Consider the following 18837-nt stretch of genomic DNA (forward strand, 5'->3'; position numbering starts at 1 on the left):
TCCATTGCCTGTGTAAATAATTAACTAGAACTGTCTTTGAACAAAAGGATTGGTGTAGAGATATCTCAATAAATAAAAAATAATAAAAAACTGAATTTATTTTAATAAATAAATTCAAAAGTAAAACTCAGGTATTATATGGATCCACCACACAGTGATATAAATCAAGTGCATATTTATGCCAATTTTGATCATTATGACTCACAGGCTGTGCATCACAGCTTATGCAAACCATAAGTTTAGGAAATTTGAATATTATTCAAGACTTATATTTAGGGCATTTTAAATACAAAATAAATATATTATTGGTTATACAATGATGGGCAAGAGTTATGGCTTGACAATTGTTTAAGAGATAGTGATTGAGAGCCTCCAAACAAAGGGTAAGTCACAAGAGTTCATGCTAAAGAAGCTGGCTGTTCAGATTGCTGTAAAAAAGAGATTGCTGTATCACAATCCACTCAGAACAGAAGGAAACCTGGCGTTGTTCTGTGAGTCAGAGTGCTTCTGATCCAATGTAGAGCAGCAACACTAAAGATTACGGAAGTGGATCGTGGGCCCGAAGAAGAATCCAGCCTTGGAGGATTTTGAGGAGATAAGGAAAGCGTTGGATTTTCTATCTGGAGAAACCTCGGCCATCCGACTCCAGCAAAAGTACATCCTGGACTTTGTCCACAGCTACCGCACCCTGTTGGCGGTCAGACGCCTTGGAGCTCCACTGGTCCTTGGACCCCGGAAACAGTCACCGCTCTATCTAAAGACACTTAACGGAACGACTCTAAACCAGTTTCTAACGTTTAGCTCTTTTTAATCTAAATTAAGGCAGAAGAATGATTACAGAGATCAGCGCTGAGGCTCCCGTCTCAGACCGTCGCCGTCTGTTAGAGGATGATGAAGAGCCTCAAAAGAAGGTCACATGTAGTTTTATATCTGGCACTCCAATGCAATGGATGTGCTCTCCCTCAGTGATTATCAGTAGACTATGTGTCACCATTGTGGTGTCTATCTGTTAGATTGTGTAGTAGCGGGTGTCCATACTTAATCTAAGTGTGCTGTAGGTTTCTAATCAAACAAGTTATACCAGCTGCTCCACTATCTACCCCAGTGCCCCAGCTTCAGGTCATTTATGACAAACCTTGGGCCATTTATCCTTGTACTGTATGTCTATGAGCTTATTATCCTATTGTAACAAAAGGGAAACATTATAACTTATACTTTATTTCACTATAGTATAAATGGGAAAAACAGCTATGAGCATATTAATAAAGGTTATTCCTAACAACTTGGTTGAAGAGGTGAAAGCTTTGCGACTTCTCAATGAAGAAAAGGAGAAGCGGATTGCCGTTCTGGAGAACCGCGTGGCAGATTTGGAACAGCACACCAGGATGAACGATGTGATCATCACCGGACTGTGTGTCAGGCCCCACTCTTAAAGAAGCCACCTGTTCCTCCGTGGACTCCGTCACGCCGGGTGACGGCTCACCAGCCGGACAGGGCCCTGCCACCGCGCCGGTGTTGTGCCATAAAGTGACGGTCTGCCAAAAACGGATCGGGTAAGTTTGTGCGCGTCCCCGCGGAGGAGCGAGCAGCGAGAGGGGGAGGAGCTTGCTGCAGGAGCGCGCCCAGCCTGTCAGCTGAGTGTCTGGTTGTGAGAGTTCTTTTTAGGTGGTTTAGCTCTTGAAGTCAACAAAAAAAGACATATAAAAGTTATATTTGTATGGTCAATATTACAGCAAAGGTGTGTCTCGTTTATCCTTTTCTCCTTATAAAACTTGCGACGTTCTCACCGTGAAAGTGTCGGTTTCACCCGTTCGTCGTTTGTCATAAATATCTGCATATTTACATTTTAAACTATAGCAGTAAAAATAAACTTTTGATCACTTATCTGCACTAACCTTGCTTAGATTTAGAAGCATTCTGTCTCGCAACTGTACTGTGATGGATGTAACTTAATAAATGCCAAAATAAAAAAAATAAAAAAACGTTTGTTGACCTATATTGTTTTTTAAGGGGGTTATTATTCATTTATTTTGAGATTTTTTTTTTTTAATTAGAACAGGTAGTGCCCAATGAAAACTATTTCTGCCTAAAATAACTTTATTCCATTCAGAGGGATTATATTTTATCGATTTTGCTGAACACAATCCATCCCACACTAAAGAAAAGCCCAGCCTGGACAATACCTGGGTATTTCACCTGCCAAAAAGTGATCAAGGTTTGTTTTCTGACCCATAAAATGTTATTTCTGCCTAAAATAATTTTATTTCATACAAAGGGATTATATTTTACTGGTATTACTGAACACAATCCACCCTACGCTAGAAAATAAGACCAGTTTGGACAATATGGGAGTATTTCACTTGCCAAAAAGTGATCAAGGCTTATTCTATGACCCATGAAATGTAATTTTTGCTTAAAATGACTCTGTTTCACTCTGAGGGATTATATTTTACTGATCTCACTGAACACAGCACCTCCGACACTAAATAAAATGCACAAAATGGACAAAATAGGACTATTTCCTTTGCCAAAAATTGATCATGGTATATTTTCTTACCCATAAAACACTATGTCTAAAATTACTTTATTTCATTCAGGGGGATTATAAATTACTGATCTTGCTAAAAACATTCAATCACACACTGAAAAAGGTCCCCAAATGGACAATATGGGGGTATTTCACCTGCCAGAAATTGATCATGGCTTATTCTATAACCCATGAAATGCAATTTCTGCATAAAAATGCTTTATTTCATTAAAATGGATCATATTTAGTAGATCTTGCTAAGCACAGACCCTCCCACACTGAAAAAGATCCCCGAAAGTACAATTTAGTTGTATTTCACCTGCCAAAAACTGATCATGGCTTAATCCATGACCCATGGAATACGCATCAGTAAAACAAAGTTATTTTAGGAAGAAATAACATTTCATGGGTCAGAAAAAAAGCCTTGATCACTTTTGGCACACAAAATAGTGCCATATTTTTCATGTTGTGCATTTTATTTAGTGTGTAATGGGCAGTGTTGAGTAAGATCAGTAAAATATAATTTATCAGCCTGAAGCAGAGCACTTTTAGGCTGAAATTACATTTCAATGGTCAGAGAAAACGGCCATAATCAAAAAACACCCAGATTTCTGGCTATTTTAGCAATTTTATAAGTGCACAGCGAGCATTCAGAGAGGTCTGTGAAATTCACCTCATCAGTAAAACAAAGTTATTTTAGGCAGAAATTACATTTCATTGGTCAGGACATATTGGCCATAATAATTTTTTTCAGAGAAAAACATTGATTTTTGGCCAGTTGGGACTTCATGCCTTCAGTGAGATCTGTAAAATATATTTCCTCTGAGTAAAATACAGTTTATAATTTTGAAATTTTGCTAAGTTTTCATTGGGCACTACCTGTTCTAATTTTTAAAAAAAATTCTCAAAATAAATGAATAATAACCCCCTTAAAAAACAATATAGGTCAACAAACTTTTTTTATTTTTTTTATTTTGGCATTTATTAAGTTACATCCATCACAGTACAGTTGCGAGACAGAATGCTTCTAAATCTAAGCAAGGTTAGTGCAGATAAGTGATCAAAAGTTTATTTTTACTGCTATAGTTTAAAATGTAAATATGCAGATATTTATGACAAACGACGAAAGCGTGAAACCGACACTTTCACGGTGAGAACGTCGCAAGTTTTATAAGGAGAAAAGGATAAACGAGACACACCTTTGCTGTAATATTGACCATACAAATATAACTTTTATTTGTCTTTTTTTTGTTGACTTCAAGAGCTAAACCACCTAAAAAGAACTCTCACAACCAGACACTCAGCTGACAGATTGGGCGCGCTCCTGCAGCAAGCTCCTCCCCCTCTCGCTGCTCGCTCCTCCGCGGGGACGCGCCCAAACTTACCCGATCCGTTTTTGGCAGACCGTCACTTTATGGCACAACACCGGCGCGGTGGCAGGGCCCTGTCCGGCTGGTGAGCCGTCACCCGGCGTGACGGAGTCCACGGAGGAACAGGTGGCCTCTTTCCTCTTGTCAAAGAAGATAAAGCTGGACTGTGACACCGTGGTAGCGTGCCACCTTCTCCCGAGACGAGGTAACGATGATAGACAGGTGTTGTGCGAAATTCTGTTCCCATGAAATATTCTGTTCCCCCTGTGTCGGGAGCGCGCACTGCAGCCAGAGAGGCTGATCTGACCGTCTTCACAGCTTTTCTGATCGATTTGTCGGTAAAACGATGAAACATATTCATGTTGTTACTTAATTTTTAATCAACAGCTCCTAGAAAAAATAAATAAATACAAAATGAACCTGGTCTTGTGAGGTTGTTTTTGCACAGTTTCGTGTTGTTTGTCTTTTCCAACTTGTGTCATGTTCACTTTAACCTGACGGACATCAGTCAGCCACCAAACACTGTTTTCCAACACATCGTGTTTATTTCTGCTTTTTTATTACTGATATAAAACAATGGATGCTCACTCTGTTGTCTTCCTGAATAGATGAGAGTGTAGCTTATTTTTCTGGTAAATCGTGTTCTAATGTAAAATATGACAAAATACTGGATTTATAAAATACATTTTACTGCTCTGATAATGGTACTGTCTGATGTTTTGTTTAAAATAATCTGCTCTAGTATTATTTAAGTACTTTACATATTCCTATATTAAACATACTGTACCTGTCATGTATGAGAACATATTTCCTCTCTTTTAAAAAGAGGGGAAAATATTTATAGGAACATCATAGGGGAACACAGTATTCCAGCCTGGCGCTCACACCTCGTAATGTTTTGTTGCCCCATGGGACAGGGATTAACCAATCACCTTATATTTTGGGTGGGTCATTCCTTACATCATACACAACTATTCTTGTGAATGTGGAAACATTTACTCTTTATTTGCCAGAGTTACAGGGGGGAACAGAATATTTCAGACCGCTGAAATAATCAGTTCCCCCTCTATAACATGGGAACAAATTATATTTTCAACAAGTCCTTCACTGTGTTTATTCCTCTCATCATACACAACTATTCTTGTGAATTTGGAAACATTTGCTCTTTATAGGCCAGAGTTTCACACAGCTGAAATAATCAGTTCCCCCTCTATAACATGGGAACAAAATAACTTACAGGATTCATGGATGTTACATCTAGTGCATTTTGAGACTTTGGATCTTTTCTTCCCCTAGTTACCTTATACAAAAGTTTTGTGAAGAAAAATATCACGCTTATTTTTCAAAATGTAATTTATTGACTTTTAGAGAAAGTCTAAACAAACAAGCACACCACAGCAGACACACAAACCTAAAAAGAACATGCAAAGCACTTAAATGTGTTTTCTGTTGGTGGGCTTCCCACACATGCCTGATGAAACCACCTCAGGCACATCTCACATTGGATCTAGAAAAAGGACAAATAATTTAAAGCATTTTCAGCAAAAATATATTTTTACAATTATAACATCCATTCATTTTCTATTCCTTCTTATTCCAACTTCGGTCCGCAGGAGGACAGGATCCTATCAAAGCTTGCTTATGCAAGTTAAAATTACAGTTTAGGTCCTCTCCATTTAACCTCCTAACAATACATGTTTGAATAATTCTAAAATGTTGTTACCCAGTTCAAGTCCGTCTCTTTTTCCATCTCTCCGCAGAAGTGGCACAAGTCTTCTAAGTCATCTGATAAGAATAAATGTGAAGTATAAAAATATACCTATATATACAGTTTTTCTTGTTTTTGCATATTCACTCTGCAAATCTTTTGTGATTCAAAGTTTGTTTGTCTTCAAGATGCAAATCTGGTTACTATCTGGTAACTATTAAACAGGATGTGGTAAGCACAAACACAATTTATTCAGGAGGTGTCTATGAGAATGTACCACGTTTGGACATAATTAGTGATAAAAGTAGCATTATGAAGTTTAATAACAACAGAAAATATAATGGTTGTATTTATTTATTTGTGGACAAAGAGGAAAAATGTTCTTAAACAAATGTTATTGCAGACCCTATTGTCAATGTAGTTATTTTTGGCTAAGTATTCCTATCTTTGTAGCAACAACTGCAAACAATTGTAATCGAGATAACAATTAATGCAAACTTTAAAATAAGAACATTTTGGTAGAACAATGTTAGATTTCTCACCACTGTTAAGGAGAAGTCTCACAGCAATGTCAAACCTGAGGCTGTTGACCGCCTCAGTGAAAACAGGGAAATCCACAGCCTCTTTTGCAAGGAGTCTTTCTGCAAACTGACATATAAAGCTTAATTTAATGGCTTTAAATTAATAACAAAGTTTAAATGTTTCACAATATACATCATAATCATACATTGTGTGAAAATTTGTATGGACCTTCAATGCAAATACTCCACAAAATGTACTGTCCTGTTGTTTGGGATGTTTGACAGTATCACATGTCCACCGCACTGTAACCCTTCTTTCTCATAAATGCCCTGTTAATATAGGTATATTAATAAGAAGAACCGTCATCTGAATTTAATGCTTAAGTTAACGTTTCATATCTACCCATACCTTGTGATTTGCAAACATTTCTGGATGTCTTGCTTTGACTCCCCCAGTGGATCCAAGGTAGATCACCTAATAAGTGTGCAATCAACAGTCTTCATGTGGTTTTTGCTTATGACATAACTATTATATAAGATATTTTTAAAATATAAAAACAAATTCTTACCACTAATGTCCAGTGGTTGTGACGATTATTAATTCCCAGAATTACTACATAATCCCTTGGGTTCATCTGTGGTTTTAAAAAAGCAGTAAACATGTTTTGATGTCACCAACCAAAGATGTATGTTTAGTAATACAAACAATGTACCAAGATTAGAATTTGCTCTAAATGCTACAGCAAAACCTGGTAATATATATTCAAGAATAAATATCACAACCAATAACATATTATCTTATCATTGATTCAAAACTGTTATTACCACATGGAAAACTCACACATAAACACATAGTAGAATACCTTTAATCTTGGACTTTTTCCCTGCCACATTGCTGTCATTGCAAATGAATCAATAAAAGCAGCCTGACCTGTATTCTAGATGTTGTAATCCTTCACGATTATAGCAATAAATGCATTAATAGACTGCATATGTATTAAAAGACAAAAGATTAGCAAAATACTGTAACAACTTTGAAATTTAAAAACAATATATTCGTTGTACCTCACTCTCCAGTTCCATATTAGGACCAATTTTACTTATATCAGAGTAAAACAACTTGTATGCCTTCTCTCTCGACAGAAGGACATGGACGTCTTTTCCCGTGAAAGCATCATGCACATCTAATGATGAGGAAGGGGTAGGGGGTAGAGAAAGACAAAACAAAAGTTAAAGATAAGTTCAGTTATCATGACACCTATTTCCTGTAATTAAAAAGAAATACTGTTTATGTTATCCACCATTCTGAAAATCAGATTACTGGAGTATGAGAAAGTAGAAACTTCATTGATGAAGTCAGCTATTTTCAACCCAGAAATTAATAATAAAGCTTGCAGTATGAATTATATTGATTGATTTTCATTTTTCTTTAGTCTAAAACAAGACAACAACATAGTTGTACAAAGACATAGGGTCTTTGTGAGACATACATATGTATGCTAACTGAAATTGACATATTTAAGCAATGTAGTTTGATATACATTTTTAAAAATCAAACAATAAACGTACATTTCTCAGTTAGAGTTTTTCTTTGAGGGGTAGCAGACTGAAGATGAGTTATAGGTGGGGGGAGGTGAGGGAGGTGCAACTGTAGCAGGGGGTGGTGCAAATGTTTCCAAATTCACAGGACTTGTTGTCCATGATGAGTGGAATAAACCCAGTGAAGGACTTGTTGAAAATATAATTTGTTCCCATGTTATAGAGACATGGGAACAGACCGCTGATTATTTCAGCGGTCTGAAATATTCTGTTCCTCCCTGTAATTATGGCAAAGAAAGAGTAAATGTTTCCACATTCACAAGAATAGTTGTGTATGATGTGAGGAATGACCCACCCAAAATATAAGGTGATTGGTTAATCTCTGTCCCATGGGGCAACAAAACATTACGAGGTGTGAGCGCCAGGCTGGAATACTGTGTTCCCCTATGATGTTCCTATAAATATTTTCCCCTCTTTTTAAAAGAGAGGAAATATGTTCTCATACATGACAGGTACAGTATGTTTAATATAGGAATATGTAAAGTACTTAAATAATACTAGAGCAGATTATTTTAAACAAAACATCAGACAGTACCGTTATCAGAGCAGTAAAATGTCTTTTATAAATCCAGTATTTTGTCATATTTTACATTAGAACGCGATTTACCAGAAAAATAAGCTACACTCTCATCTATTCAGGAAGACAACAGAGTGAGCATCCATTGTTTTATATCAGTAATAAAAAAGTAGAAATAAACACGATGTGTTGGAAAACAGTGTTTGGTGGCTGACTGATGTCCGTCAGGTTAAAGTGAACATGACACAAGTTGGAAAAGACAAACAACACGAAACTGTGCAAAAACAACCTCACAAGACCAGGTTCATTTTGTATTTATTTATTTTTTTTAGAAGCTGTTGATTAAAAATTAACAACATTGACATGAATACGTTTCATCGTTTTACCGACAAATCGATCAGAAAAGCTGTGAAGACGGTCAGATCAGCCTCTCTGGCTGCAGTGCGCGCTCCCGACACAGGGGGAACAGAATATTTCAGGGGAACAGAATTTCGCACAACACCGGCAATCATCATGAGGTTCAGAGAAGCAGTACAATACAATAAGTGGATTAATTATTCAGCATATTAGTGATCATCTTCCAGTCTTTGTTGAAAGCGACAGTTTCTATATAAACAATAAGGTTAAAAGTAATCCACACTTTAAAAGAGTAAGAACAGAGGAATCAGTCATATCTTTCAAAGATGATTTACTGAAACACAACTGGGAGTCTGTTTTGCACGAAGATAATGTTGATATAGCATATGAAAATTTTCTAAGTACTTTTAAAGTATTATACGATAAAAACTGTCCATTAATAATGTACTTTCACAAAAACAAATACTCAGAAGCTTCATGGATCACAAAGGGTTTGCAAAATGCCTGGAAAAAAAAGAACAAACTTTATAGAGATTTCATAAAGTATAGATCCTTGGAGACGGAGAACAGATATAAGAAATATAAGAATAAATTAACTGCTATTCTATGAATAACTAAACTGGATTACTACAGTAAATTATTAGATAGAAATAAGATAGACATCAAAGGGATTTGGAAAGTATTAAATAATAATATCAAGAAAAACTCGGGAAAAATTAATTTTCCGCAGTTTTTTATAAATAATGATGGCAATTTGGAGGACAGTAATGACGTTCAGAATTTCAATAAATGTTTTGTGAGTGTGCGACCCAAACTGGCAGAAAAAAATCCCTGATCCTACAACAACTGGAGCTCTGAATGAAACATTAATCAGTAGAAATCCTTATTCTATGTTTCTCACTGCAGTGGGAGGAAAATAAATTATAGATATTGTCAATAAATGTAAAAGCAAAAGGTCAACTGATTGTGATGGTATTGATATGACAATAATCAAGAAAGTAATTGAGGAAATTATCCAGCCTCTGATTTACATCTGTAATCTGTCACTTCAATCGGGTAAATTTACAGAAAAGATGAAAATTGCCAAAGTTATTCCACTTTATAAATCTGGGGACAGACACCATTTCACAAATTATAGGCCTGTTTCTCTACTTCCACAGTTTTTCAAAATTTTGGAGAAATTATTTGTGAGTAGATTAGATACATTCATTAATAAACATAATCTGCTTTCTGAAAGTCAGTATGGATTCAGATCACAAAGATCTACAGCAATGGAAGTCATGGAATTGATAGAGAAAGTCACCGGCGCCTTAGATAATAAGAAATCTGCAGTCGGTGTATTTATTGATCTCAAAAAAGCTTTTGACACAATAAATCATGAAATATTAATTAAGAAATTGGAGCGCTATGGCATCCGGGGAGTAGTTCTGCACTGGATGGAAAGTTATCTAAGCAACAGGCAACTATTTGTGCAAATGGTTGACTGCCAGTCACCATGCTTGGACATTGTTTGTGGTGTCCCCCAGGGGTCAGTACTGGGGCCAAAATTGTTTATTCTTTACATTAATGACATCTGTAACGTTTCTAAAATACTTAAATTTGTTTTGTTTGCAGTTGATACTAATATCTTTTGTACAGGTGATCATTTGGATCAGCTTATGGCTGAAATCAACTTAGAGTTATGTCAACTTAAGATATGGTTTGATATTAACAAATTATCATTAAATTTGGATAAAACCAAGTTTATGTTGTTTGGAAACTGCGGAAACAGAACAAATGTTCAGATCCTAATAGATAATATGACAGTAGAGAGAGTTAAGGAAATTAAGTTTTTGGGAGTAATGATAGACAATACGATTTGCTGGAGACCTCATTTAAAATACATTCAAACAAAAATATCCAGAAGTATTGCTGTTCTCAGAAAAGCTAAATATTTTCTAAATCATGCTCCTCTTCATATTCTGTATTGTTCACTTATATTACCTTACTTGAGTTATTGTGTGGAAATATGGGGCAACACCTATAAAACCTCACTGCGACCATTATGCACATTACAAAAAAGGGCCATCAGAATGGTTCATAAGGCAGGATTCCACGACCTTACTAACATACTATTTATAGAGTCCTGCCTCCTCAAACTCCCAGATCTGATAGAATTACAAACAGCTCAGCTGATGTATAAAGCTAGAAATAAACAACTACCAGAAAATATTCAAAAGCTGTTCACTGATAGAGTGGTGGGTTATGACTACAGGGAAAATCTCAATTTCAGAACCATGAGGGTTCAAACCATCATGAAGAGAATGTGCATTTCAGTCAGTGGTGTGAAGGTCTGGAATAAACTCCAAAAAGAGTTGAAGCAATGTTCAAGCATGAGTCTGTTTTTTAAAAAAAAGGCTCAAACTGATGTTTTTGAACAGGTACTGGGATGAGGAGGTGAAGTGAATGGTATCATATCTGAGCAGTGTGTGTGTGTGTGTGTGTGTGTGTCTGCTGTGTGTCTGCATGGGGGGTGCTGGGCCCTCTTCTCTGCTCCTGGTCCTCTGTTGCTGTAGCCTGACGCTGCAGTTGTTGAAGCCTGGCTTCTCTCGCTGCTCCTCGCTCTGTGCTTCGTGGTGGTGGGGGGCAGGTCAGGGTTCAGGGGACTCTTGTGGACGGCTTGCTAGTTCAGGGGTTCCCGGGGATCTTATCCGCCTCCTTACGCTGTGGTGTGTGGGGTTGGGATTGGTGGGGGGAGCTGGTGGTGGAACTGTGGTGTTGGATTGTGGTGCTGATGATTGGGGGTTTGGGGGGTTCTTAGTGCCGATATACATGAGTGTGAATGTGGATTTAGGCATGATGTGTGGTGTGTTTGTGTGTGTAGGTATGTATGTGTGCAGCTACATGCATATATGTGGATGTATATATATGTATGTGGATGTATGTATGTATGTGGATGTATATATATGTATGTGGATGTATGTGGATGTATATGAATGTATGTGGATGTATATGTATGTATGTGGATGTACAGGTCCTTCTAAAAAAATTAGCATATTGTGATGAAGTTCATTATTTTCTATAATGTAATGATGAAAATTTAATATTCATATATTTTAAATTCATTGCACACTAACTGAAATATTTCAGGTCTTTCATTGTCTTAATACGGATGATTTTGGCATACAGCTCATGAAAACCCAAAATTCCTATCTCACAAAATTAGCATATTTCATCCGACCAATAAAAGAAAAGTGTTTTTAATACAATAAACGTCAACCTTCAAATAATCATGTACAGTTATGCACTCAATACTTGGTCGGGAATCCTTTGGCAGAAATTACTGCTTCAATGCGGCGTGGCATGGAGGCAATCAGCCTGTGGCACTGCTGAGGTCTTATGGAGGCCCAGGATGCTTCGATAGCGGCCTTTAGCTCATCCAGAGTGTTGGGTCTTGAGTCTCTCAACGTTCTCTTCACAATATCCCACAGATTCTCTATGGGGTTCAGGTCAGGAGAGTTGGCAGGCCAATTGAGCACAGTGATACCATGGTCAGTAAACCATTTACCAGTGGTTTTGGCACTGTGAGCAGGTGCCAGGTCATGCTGAAAAATGAAATCTTCATCTCCATAAAGCTTTTCAGCAGATGGAAGCATGAAGTGCTCCAAAATCTCCTGATAGCTAGCTGCATTGACCCTGCCATTGATAAAACACATTGGACCAACACCAGCAGCTGACACGGCACCCCAGACCATCACTGACTGTGGGTACTTGACACTGGACTTCTGGCATTTTGGCATTTCCTTCTCCCCAGTCTTCCTCCAGACTCTGGCACCTTGATTTCCGAATGACATGCAGAATTTGCTTTCATCCGAAAAAAGTACTTTGGACCACTGAGCAACAGTCCAGTGCTGCTTCTCTGTAGCCCAGGTCTGGGGAATGCGGCACCTGTAGCCCATTTCCTGCACACACCTGTGCACGGTGGCTCTGGATGTTTCTACTCCAGACTCGGTCCACTGCTTCCGCAGGTCCCCCAAGGTCTGGAATCGGCCCTTCTCCACAATCTTCCTCAAGGTCCGGTCACCTCTTCTCGTTGTGCAGCGTTTTCTGCCACACCTTTTCCTTCCCACAGACTTCCCACTGAGGTGCCTTGATACAGCACTCTGGGAACAGCCTATTCGTTCAGAAATTTCTTTCTGTGTCTTACCGTCTTGCTTGAGGGTGTCAATAGTGGTCTTCTGGACAGCAGTCAGGTCGGCAGTCTTACCCATGATTTGGGTTTTGAGTGATGAACCAGGCTGGGAGTTTTAAAGGCCTCAGGAATCTTTTGCAGGTGTTTAGAGTTAACTCGTTGATTCAGATGATTACGTTCATAGCTCGTTTAGAGACCCTTTTAATGATATGCTAATTTTGTGAGATAGGAATTTTGGGTTTTCATGAGCTGTATGCCAAAATCATCCGTATTAAGACAATAAAAGACATGAAATATTTCAGTTAGTGTGCAATGAATCTAAAATATATGAATGTTAAATTTTCATCATGACATTATGGAAAATAATGAACTTTATCACAATATGCAAATTTTTTGAGAAGGACCTATATATATATATATATATATATATATATATATATATATATATATATATATATATATATATATATTATTATTATTTCTTTTTTTTTTGTGAATTTTGGATCAAAAACATAGATGTTAATCGGGAAGGTTACTTAAAGTTAATCTAAGTGCAATTAGAGGGAGAAGGGGTATGAAAAATAAGTTTTACTTTTTCATACCCCTTTTCAGATAATTTATATTAATCAATCTTCAATGTCAGATCTCAGGTTAAATATAAGGACAAGTTTAATTATTGGAAAATGTTTATTTTACTAGTTTCTATTTATGTTCAAATTAAATTAATTTATTCGGAACTGGAAATTTAATGTAATGTTTACCAAACACTTCTTCATATGTCATTTGGATATTTGTTTGTTTGTTTTAAGTATTTCTGAAATTGATTTATTTATCTACTGTTATTTGTCATTGTCTGAAATCATTGTCTAAAATAAGTTATTCAAATTAAAATTTAAAATTAAATTAATCAAATTAAATTAATTAATTAAATTTAAAAGAATTATTAATTAAAATATCCAAACACATCAATGGAAAGTTGAGGGGAATGAAAAACTGGTTAAAAATAAAAACAGGACTTGGCACCTGCGCATGCTGCCAAACGTAACAATACCTGGTTTAGGACCATATCACTGTGCTTGATTGGCAAAAAAGCTTACCTGATCTGAACACTATGGAGAATTAAGTATTTGCCAAATACATTTATTTCCCAATAATGTTCCAATTTATTGGATAACTTACTTTAAAAAAGTATTTTTAAACCAACATCAGACAAGGTACTGCAACTATTGACAATGAATGTTGGATTAATGGATCTAATCATGTTTGTTATGTTTGTTTTTGAAGGAAGCCAGAAGATGCCATGTCTTTCAAGTGAGTGATCATCTCAGCCCAGTGGTGCCGATTGTATGGCAGCCTCACTTCTGTCAGTCTGCCCCAGGGCAGTTGTGGCCTCAATGTAGCTTACCACAGTCAGAGTGTAAATGTGTGCATGAATGGTGGGATGACTGATCATAATGTAAAGTACAATATTCAAATACAGGCTATTTACTATTTACCATGTAAATAAGCATCTTGTTCTGATTTGCTCTGTTTTGTTCATGTTTTTTTCTGCTTAATCTTTTGTTAAACAGAACCAGTTCAAGTCGAGACAATCACTACAGGGGAAACCTGTGGTGCTGATGTAGCTCTGATGGACCAAGTAAAAAGGAAGGTAAAGCTGGAGGGCACAAACCAGGATGGTCAATGCCTCATTGTTTTCTGTCCAATCACATCCCGTGTCGGTTCAGATGTGGAGGCAGCCATGCAGAACATTCCATGTAAGTAATCAGGCAACATTTTCAAGTGATGATTTAATTTATTAAGGGGAAAAAAGCTAAACTAACCTTGATCAATGTTGAAAATGTGCTTTCCCCACTTGTAAAATTATAAATTAACTGTGATTAACAGAAATTTTAAAGTTTAGTTCAGTTTCACTAGCCACACCAAAATCCTATCCGACAACATGAAGTAGGCTAAAAGATCTCAAAAAGTAACACATAATGCCAATTTCTAAAGAAATTCAAGAACAGATGAGAAACAAAGTCATTGACATCCATCAGTCTAGAAAGTGTTCTAAGGATTTGAAACCCCCAACAAACTACAAGCTATATGTTTATCAAACAATGGGAAATACATGGAAGACTAGTGGAAACTTCCCCGGAGTGTCTGACCGATTGATGTTACTCCAAGAGTACATCAAAGACTCATCCGGGAGGTCCAAAAGGAATCCAGAACATCATGTAAAGTACTGCAGGCCACACTTGCTTCAATTAAGGTCAGTGTTAATGGTTCCAAAATAAAAAGAATGGGCAATAATGACATCTATAAAAGAATTTCAAGGACAAAAAACAGTTAATATTCCCCAAAACTTTAGGGAAGATATTTTTTGGACTGACGAGAAAAAATTGGAAGGTCTATCTTCTGCAACATCTGGCACATAAACCTAATGCAGAACATCGTACCAACAGTCAAACATGGGGGTACACATCTGAATAGCTAAAAAAATAAAATGGTCTCAGAGTGGCTTTATGAAAATCCAAACTTACATCTGAATGATACTCTGTGGCAAGACCTTCCTCCACAGTTAAAGACTCTTTGCTACAATGCGCACTTGATCATAGTTGGGGGGTTTTTTTTGGTTTCTTTTTTTATAAAATAGTTTTGCAGTTGTTGCTACCAAGGGTGGTACAATCAGTTAACCAGGCAGTTACTTTTACACATGAGTAGTTTGGCTTGAATTAGGGCTGGGCAATATTTTGGATATATCAAATTCATTAAATACAGTGTTACTTGTTCCAGGTGTGAGGTCTTAAATGTGACGATCGAGTAAAAACGGCAACCATTGACTGTCTACATATACTGCGAGAAGCTCCGTTTCTCTTAGCACAACAGAATTAATCATTCAACCCCTCAAAAATTCCAGAGCCTGCAGACCAGGAACAGATTGAACTAAACATGAGTACATTGTTAGAAATGTTCCAGAGATTTCAGTATCAGAAATGTTGTATTAATAGACAGACAATAGGGTTTGCAAAGTCAAAGGAAATCTGTTGTCCTTGTTTTCCAAAACCTGTCTTCAGTCTTTGATACCATCGATCACAGTTTCCTTATTTCATGTCTTGAGTCTCTATTGGTGTTAAAGGTTCAACCATGAGCTGGTTCAAGTCAAACCTGAGTAATGCAGGTTTTTCAGTTCATTTAGAAAAATAATCTTATTCTTTGTCTAATTTAACCTGTGGGGTACAGGTAGCCTCCATACTATGTCTCATCCACTTTTCTTTGCAAAGGCTTTTTGAAAGGTTGTTTACTTAGATGAACATGTCATAAGCAAAACAGGGGAAGTTAATATTATGCTTACTGAAAATGAATCCCAAAAGACAAACTTGCCTTTCAAGATTGCCTCAGGGATTTACAAATATGGACAGAAAAAACCTAATTAATTTGAACAAAAATAAAACTGTAATCATTATATTTGGACAATCAGATCTCCTAAATGGTATTTACAGTGCTACTGCTTCATTATATTTTTACACTCATTCAACCTCAAAGATTGAGCTGTAAGGTCTATAAATCAACTATTGTTAGACATAACCATATCAAATCCCCAAATTCAGTGTCTGTTAGTAAAATAATGCCCCTCCTAAACTACAGACAATGTGAGAGGGGTCTCACTTGAGCTAAGGAGAAAAAGATCCAGGCCCATATTCACAAAGAGTCTTTGGGTCAAAAGTAGCTCCTAGTGATGTCATTCTAAGAACAAACTTAGAATTTCTCGAATCCTATGATTTTTCTTAGAAATTTCCCTCCCTGTGTTCCCTCCCAGCATCTTAGGCCTTAAGAAAGCTCCTAAAGTGAGGAGATGTTAGGAGTAGTCAGGAGGACTTTTAGTGAGCAGAGTGTCTTAAGCAGTCAAGATGACGGAAAGACAAGGAGAAAGGAGAGATATTATCTAAACAGTAACAGCAAATTAAAAAAAAATGCTATCAACACGACCGCACACAGATCCACCCCCATACAACACCTGGTTTTAGACCACAATCATTTATTAGTATGGTGTAGGGCTTCCTTTTGCGGCCAATACAGCATCAATTCGTCTTGGGAATGACATATACAAGTCCTGCACAGTGGTCAGAGGGATTTTAAGCTATTCTTCTTGCAGGATAGTGGCCAGGTCACTACGTGATACTGGTGGAGGAAAACGTTTCCTGACTCGCTCCTCCAAAACACCCCAAAGTGGCTCAATAATATTTAGATCTGGTGACTGTGCAGGCCATGGGAGATGTTCAACTTCACTTTCATGTTCATCAAACCAATCTTTCACCAGTCTTGCTGTGTGTATTGGTGCATTGTCATCCTGATACATGGCACCACCTTCAGGATACAATGTTTGAACCATTGGATGCACATGGTCCTCAAGAATAGTTCGGTAGTCCTTGGCAGTGACACGCCCATCTAGCACAAGTATTGGTCCAAGGAATGCCATGATATGGCAGCCCAAACCATCACTGATCCATCCCCATGCTTCAGTCTGGGTGGTACGCTTCTTTGGGGCTTCTCCACACCGTAACTCTCCCGGATGTGGGGAAAAAAGTAATGGTGGACTCATCAGAGAACAATACATGTTTCACATTGTCCACAGCCCAAGATTTGCGCTCCTTGCACCATTGAAACAGACATTTGGCATTGGCATGAGTGACCAAAGGTTTGGCTATAGCAGCCCAGCCGTGCATATTGACCCTGTGGAGCTCCCGACGGACAGTTCTGGTGGAAACAGGAGAGTTGAGGTGCACATTTAATTCTGCTGTGATTTGGGCAGCCGTGGTTTTATGTTTTTTGGATACAATCCGGGTTAGCACCCGAACATCCCTTTCAGACAGCTTACTCTTGCGTCCACAGTTAATCCTGTTGGATGTGGTTCGTCCTTCTTGGTGGTATGCTGACATTACCCTGGATACCGTGGTTCTTGATACATCACCAAGACTTGCTGTTTTGGTCACAGACGCGCCAGCAAGACGTGCACCAACAATTTGTCCTCTTTTTAACTCTGGTATGTCACCCATAATGTTGTGTGCATTTCAATATTTTGAGCAAAACTGTGCTCTTATCCTGCTAATTGAACCTTCACACTCTGCTCTTACTGGTGCAATGTGCAATCAATGAAGACTGGCTACCAGGCTGGTCCAATTTAGCCATGAAACCTCCCACACTATAATGACAGATGTTTCAGTTTCATTGTCCAACCCCTGTGTGGACAATGGACAACACACACACACACAGGGGTTGGACAATACACTGGTTGGCATCCCTCCCTCTGAACCTCACAGGAGCTAGTTTATCAGGTGGGATCGTAATGTGCTTCCCTCCCTTGGTCCTTATGAGTTCCAGCTATATCTAGAAGTATTAATATAACAGAAACGACTTTCAAACTATGTGTTTGGGGGGGGGGCTAGTAATAAGTTAAGTTTTCTCTGGGAAACATTTGTGCTGAAAGCTCATGGCTTTTTTTGATACAGATTTAAGTGGTCATATGTCATTACTTTTTTTTTGTTTCCACAGCTAATAATAAAAGGATCATCCTAGTATTGATGCACCACACCCGAGATGTTGACTACTCAACCGCTGGGAAGAGTTGGTCGGAAGACTATCCAGACATTAAGTTGGAAGTTCATGTTCTCTATCATGAAAGTATGCAGGGGTTACTCACCTGTTCTAAGAACACAGAAGCAGTCTTTAAAATGCAAGAGTATTTCCAACAGAATGGAAAGAATCCACAGCTTAGGAATGTGTTGCTTTTAGTTTTCGCAATTCTTGCTGTAGTTTTGTTTCTGGTGCTTTTGTTTGAGTTACTTTGAGCTAAAAATGAGATCAACAAACAGTACCAATTAAAAATCAGAAAGTAATGGACACACACACACATACATACAGTATATCTAGCTTCTCATTGATTGAATTCATATTACTCTGGTGTCTTCTTGTTTGCAATGGCCATGTTGCTGGTTGCATGTATTGTGCATGTTCTTTCACTGTATAGGTGTCATAATTTTAACACAATCTCAGCTGTTGCCTACCTTGGACTTGATCTTTTAAA

General features: G+C 37.6%; 1 protein-coding gene and 1 long non-coding RNA gene across 2 annotated transcripts; one reads left to right on the top strand and one right to left on the bottom strand.

The window, feature by feature from the left end:
• Positions 1-400: 400 nt before the first annotated feature.
• LOC124871392 lies at positions 401-17705 on the top strand. Its single transcript, XM_047370659.1, has 6 exons — positions 401-491; positions 1421-1553; positions 3858-4102; positions 14055-14081; positions 14342-14527; positions 17646-17705. Exons 1-6 carry the CDS (start codon positions 401-403, stop codon positions 17687-17689), a joined length of 726 nt encoding a protein of 241 aa, XP_047226615.1. The 3' UTR covers positions 17690-17705.
• On the bottom strand, positions 5636-6579 carry LOC124871860. Its single transcript, XR_007039133.1, has 4 exons — positions 6536-6579; positions 6356-6456; positions 6148-6253; positions 5636-5682 (listed from the first exon to the last, which is right to left on the bottom strand). It is a non-coding gene; the product is annotated as an uncharacterized LOC124871860 (long non-coding RNA).
• Positions 17706-18837: the final 1132 nt, after the last annotated feature.

The sequence above is a fragment of the Girardinichthys multiradiatus genome, chromosome 7 (assembly GCF_021462225.1).
Source record: "Girardinichthys multiradiatus isolate DD_20200921_A chromosome 7, DD_fGirMul_XY1, whole genome shotgun sequence".
Taxonomy (NCBI): domain Eukaryota; kingdom Metazoa; phylum Chordata; class Actinopteri; order Cyprinodontiformes; family Goodeidae; genus Girardinichthys; species Girardinichthys multiradiatus.

Excerpts from the sequence above, each read along its gene's own strand:
- LOC124871392 (XM_047370659.1), top strand. The coding sequence starts at position 401 with ATGCTAAAGAAGCTGGCTGTTCAGATTGCTGTAAAAAAGAGATTGCTG. Across the intron at positions 14,082-14,341 it reads GAAGATGCCATGTCTTTCAA|AACCAGTTCAAGTCGAGACA; the intron begins GTGAGTGATCAT and ends TTTGTTAAACAG. Across the intron at positions 14,528-17,645 it reads AGCCATGCAGAACATTCCAT|TTAATCCTGTTGGATGTGGT; the intron begins GTAAGTAATCAG and ends TTGCGTCCACAG.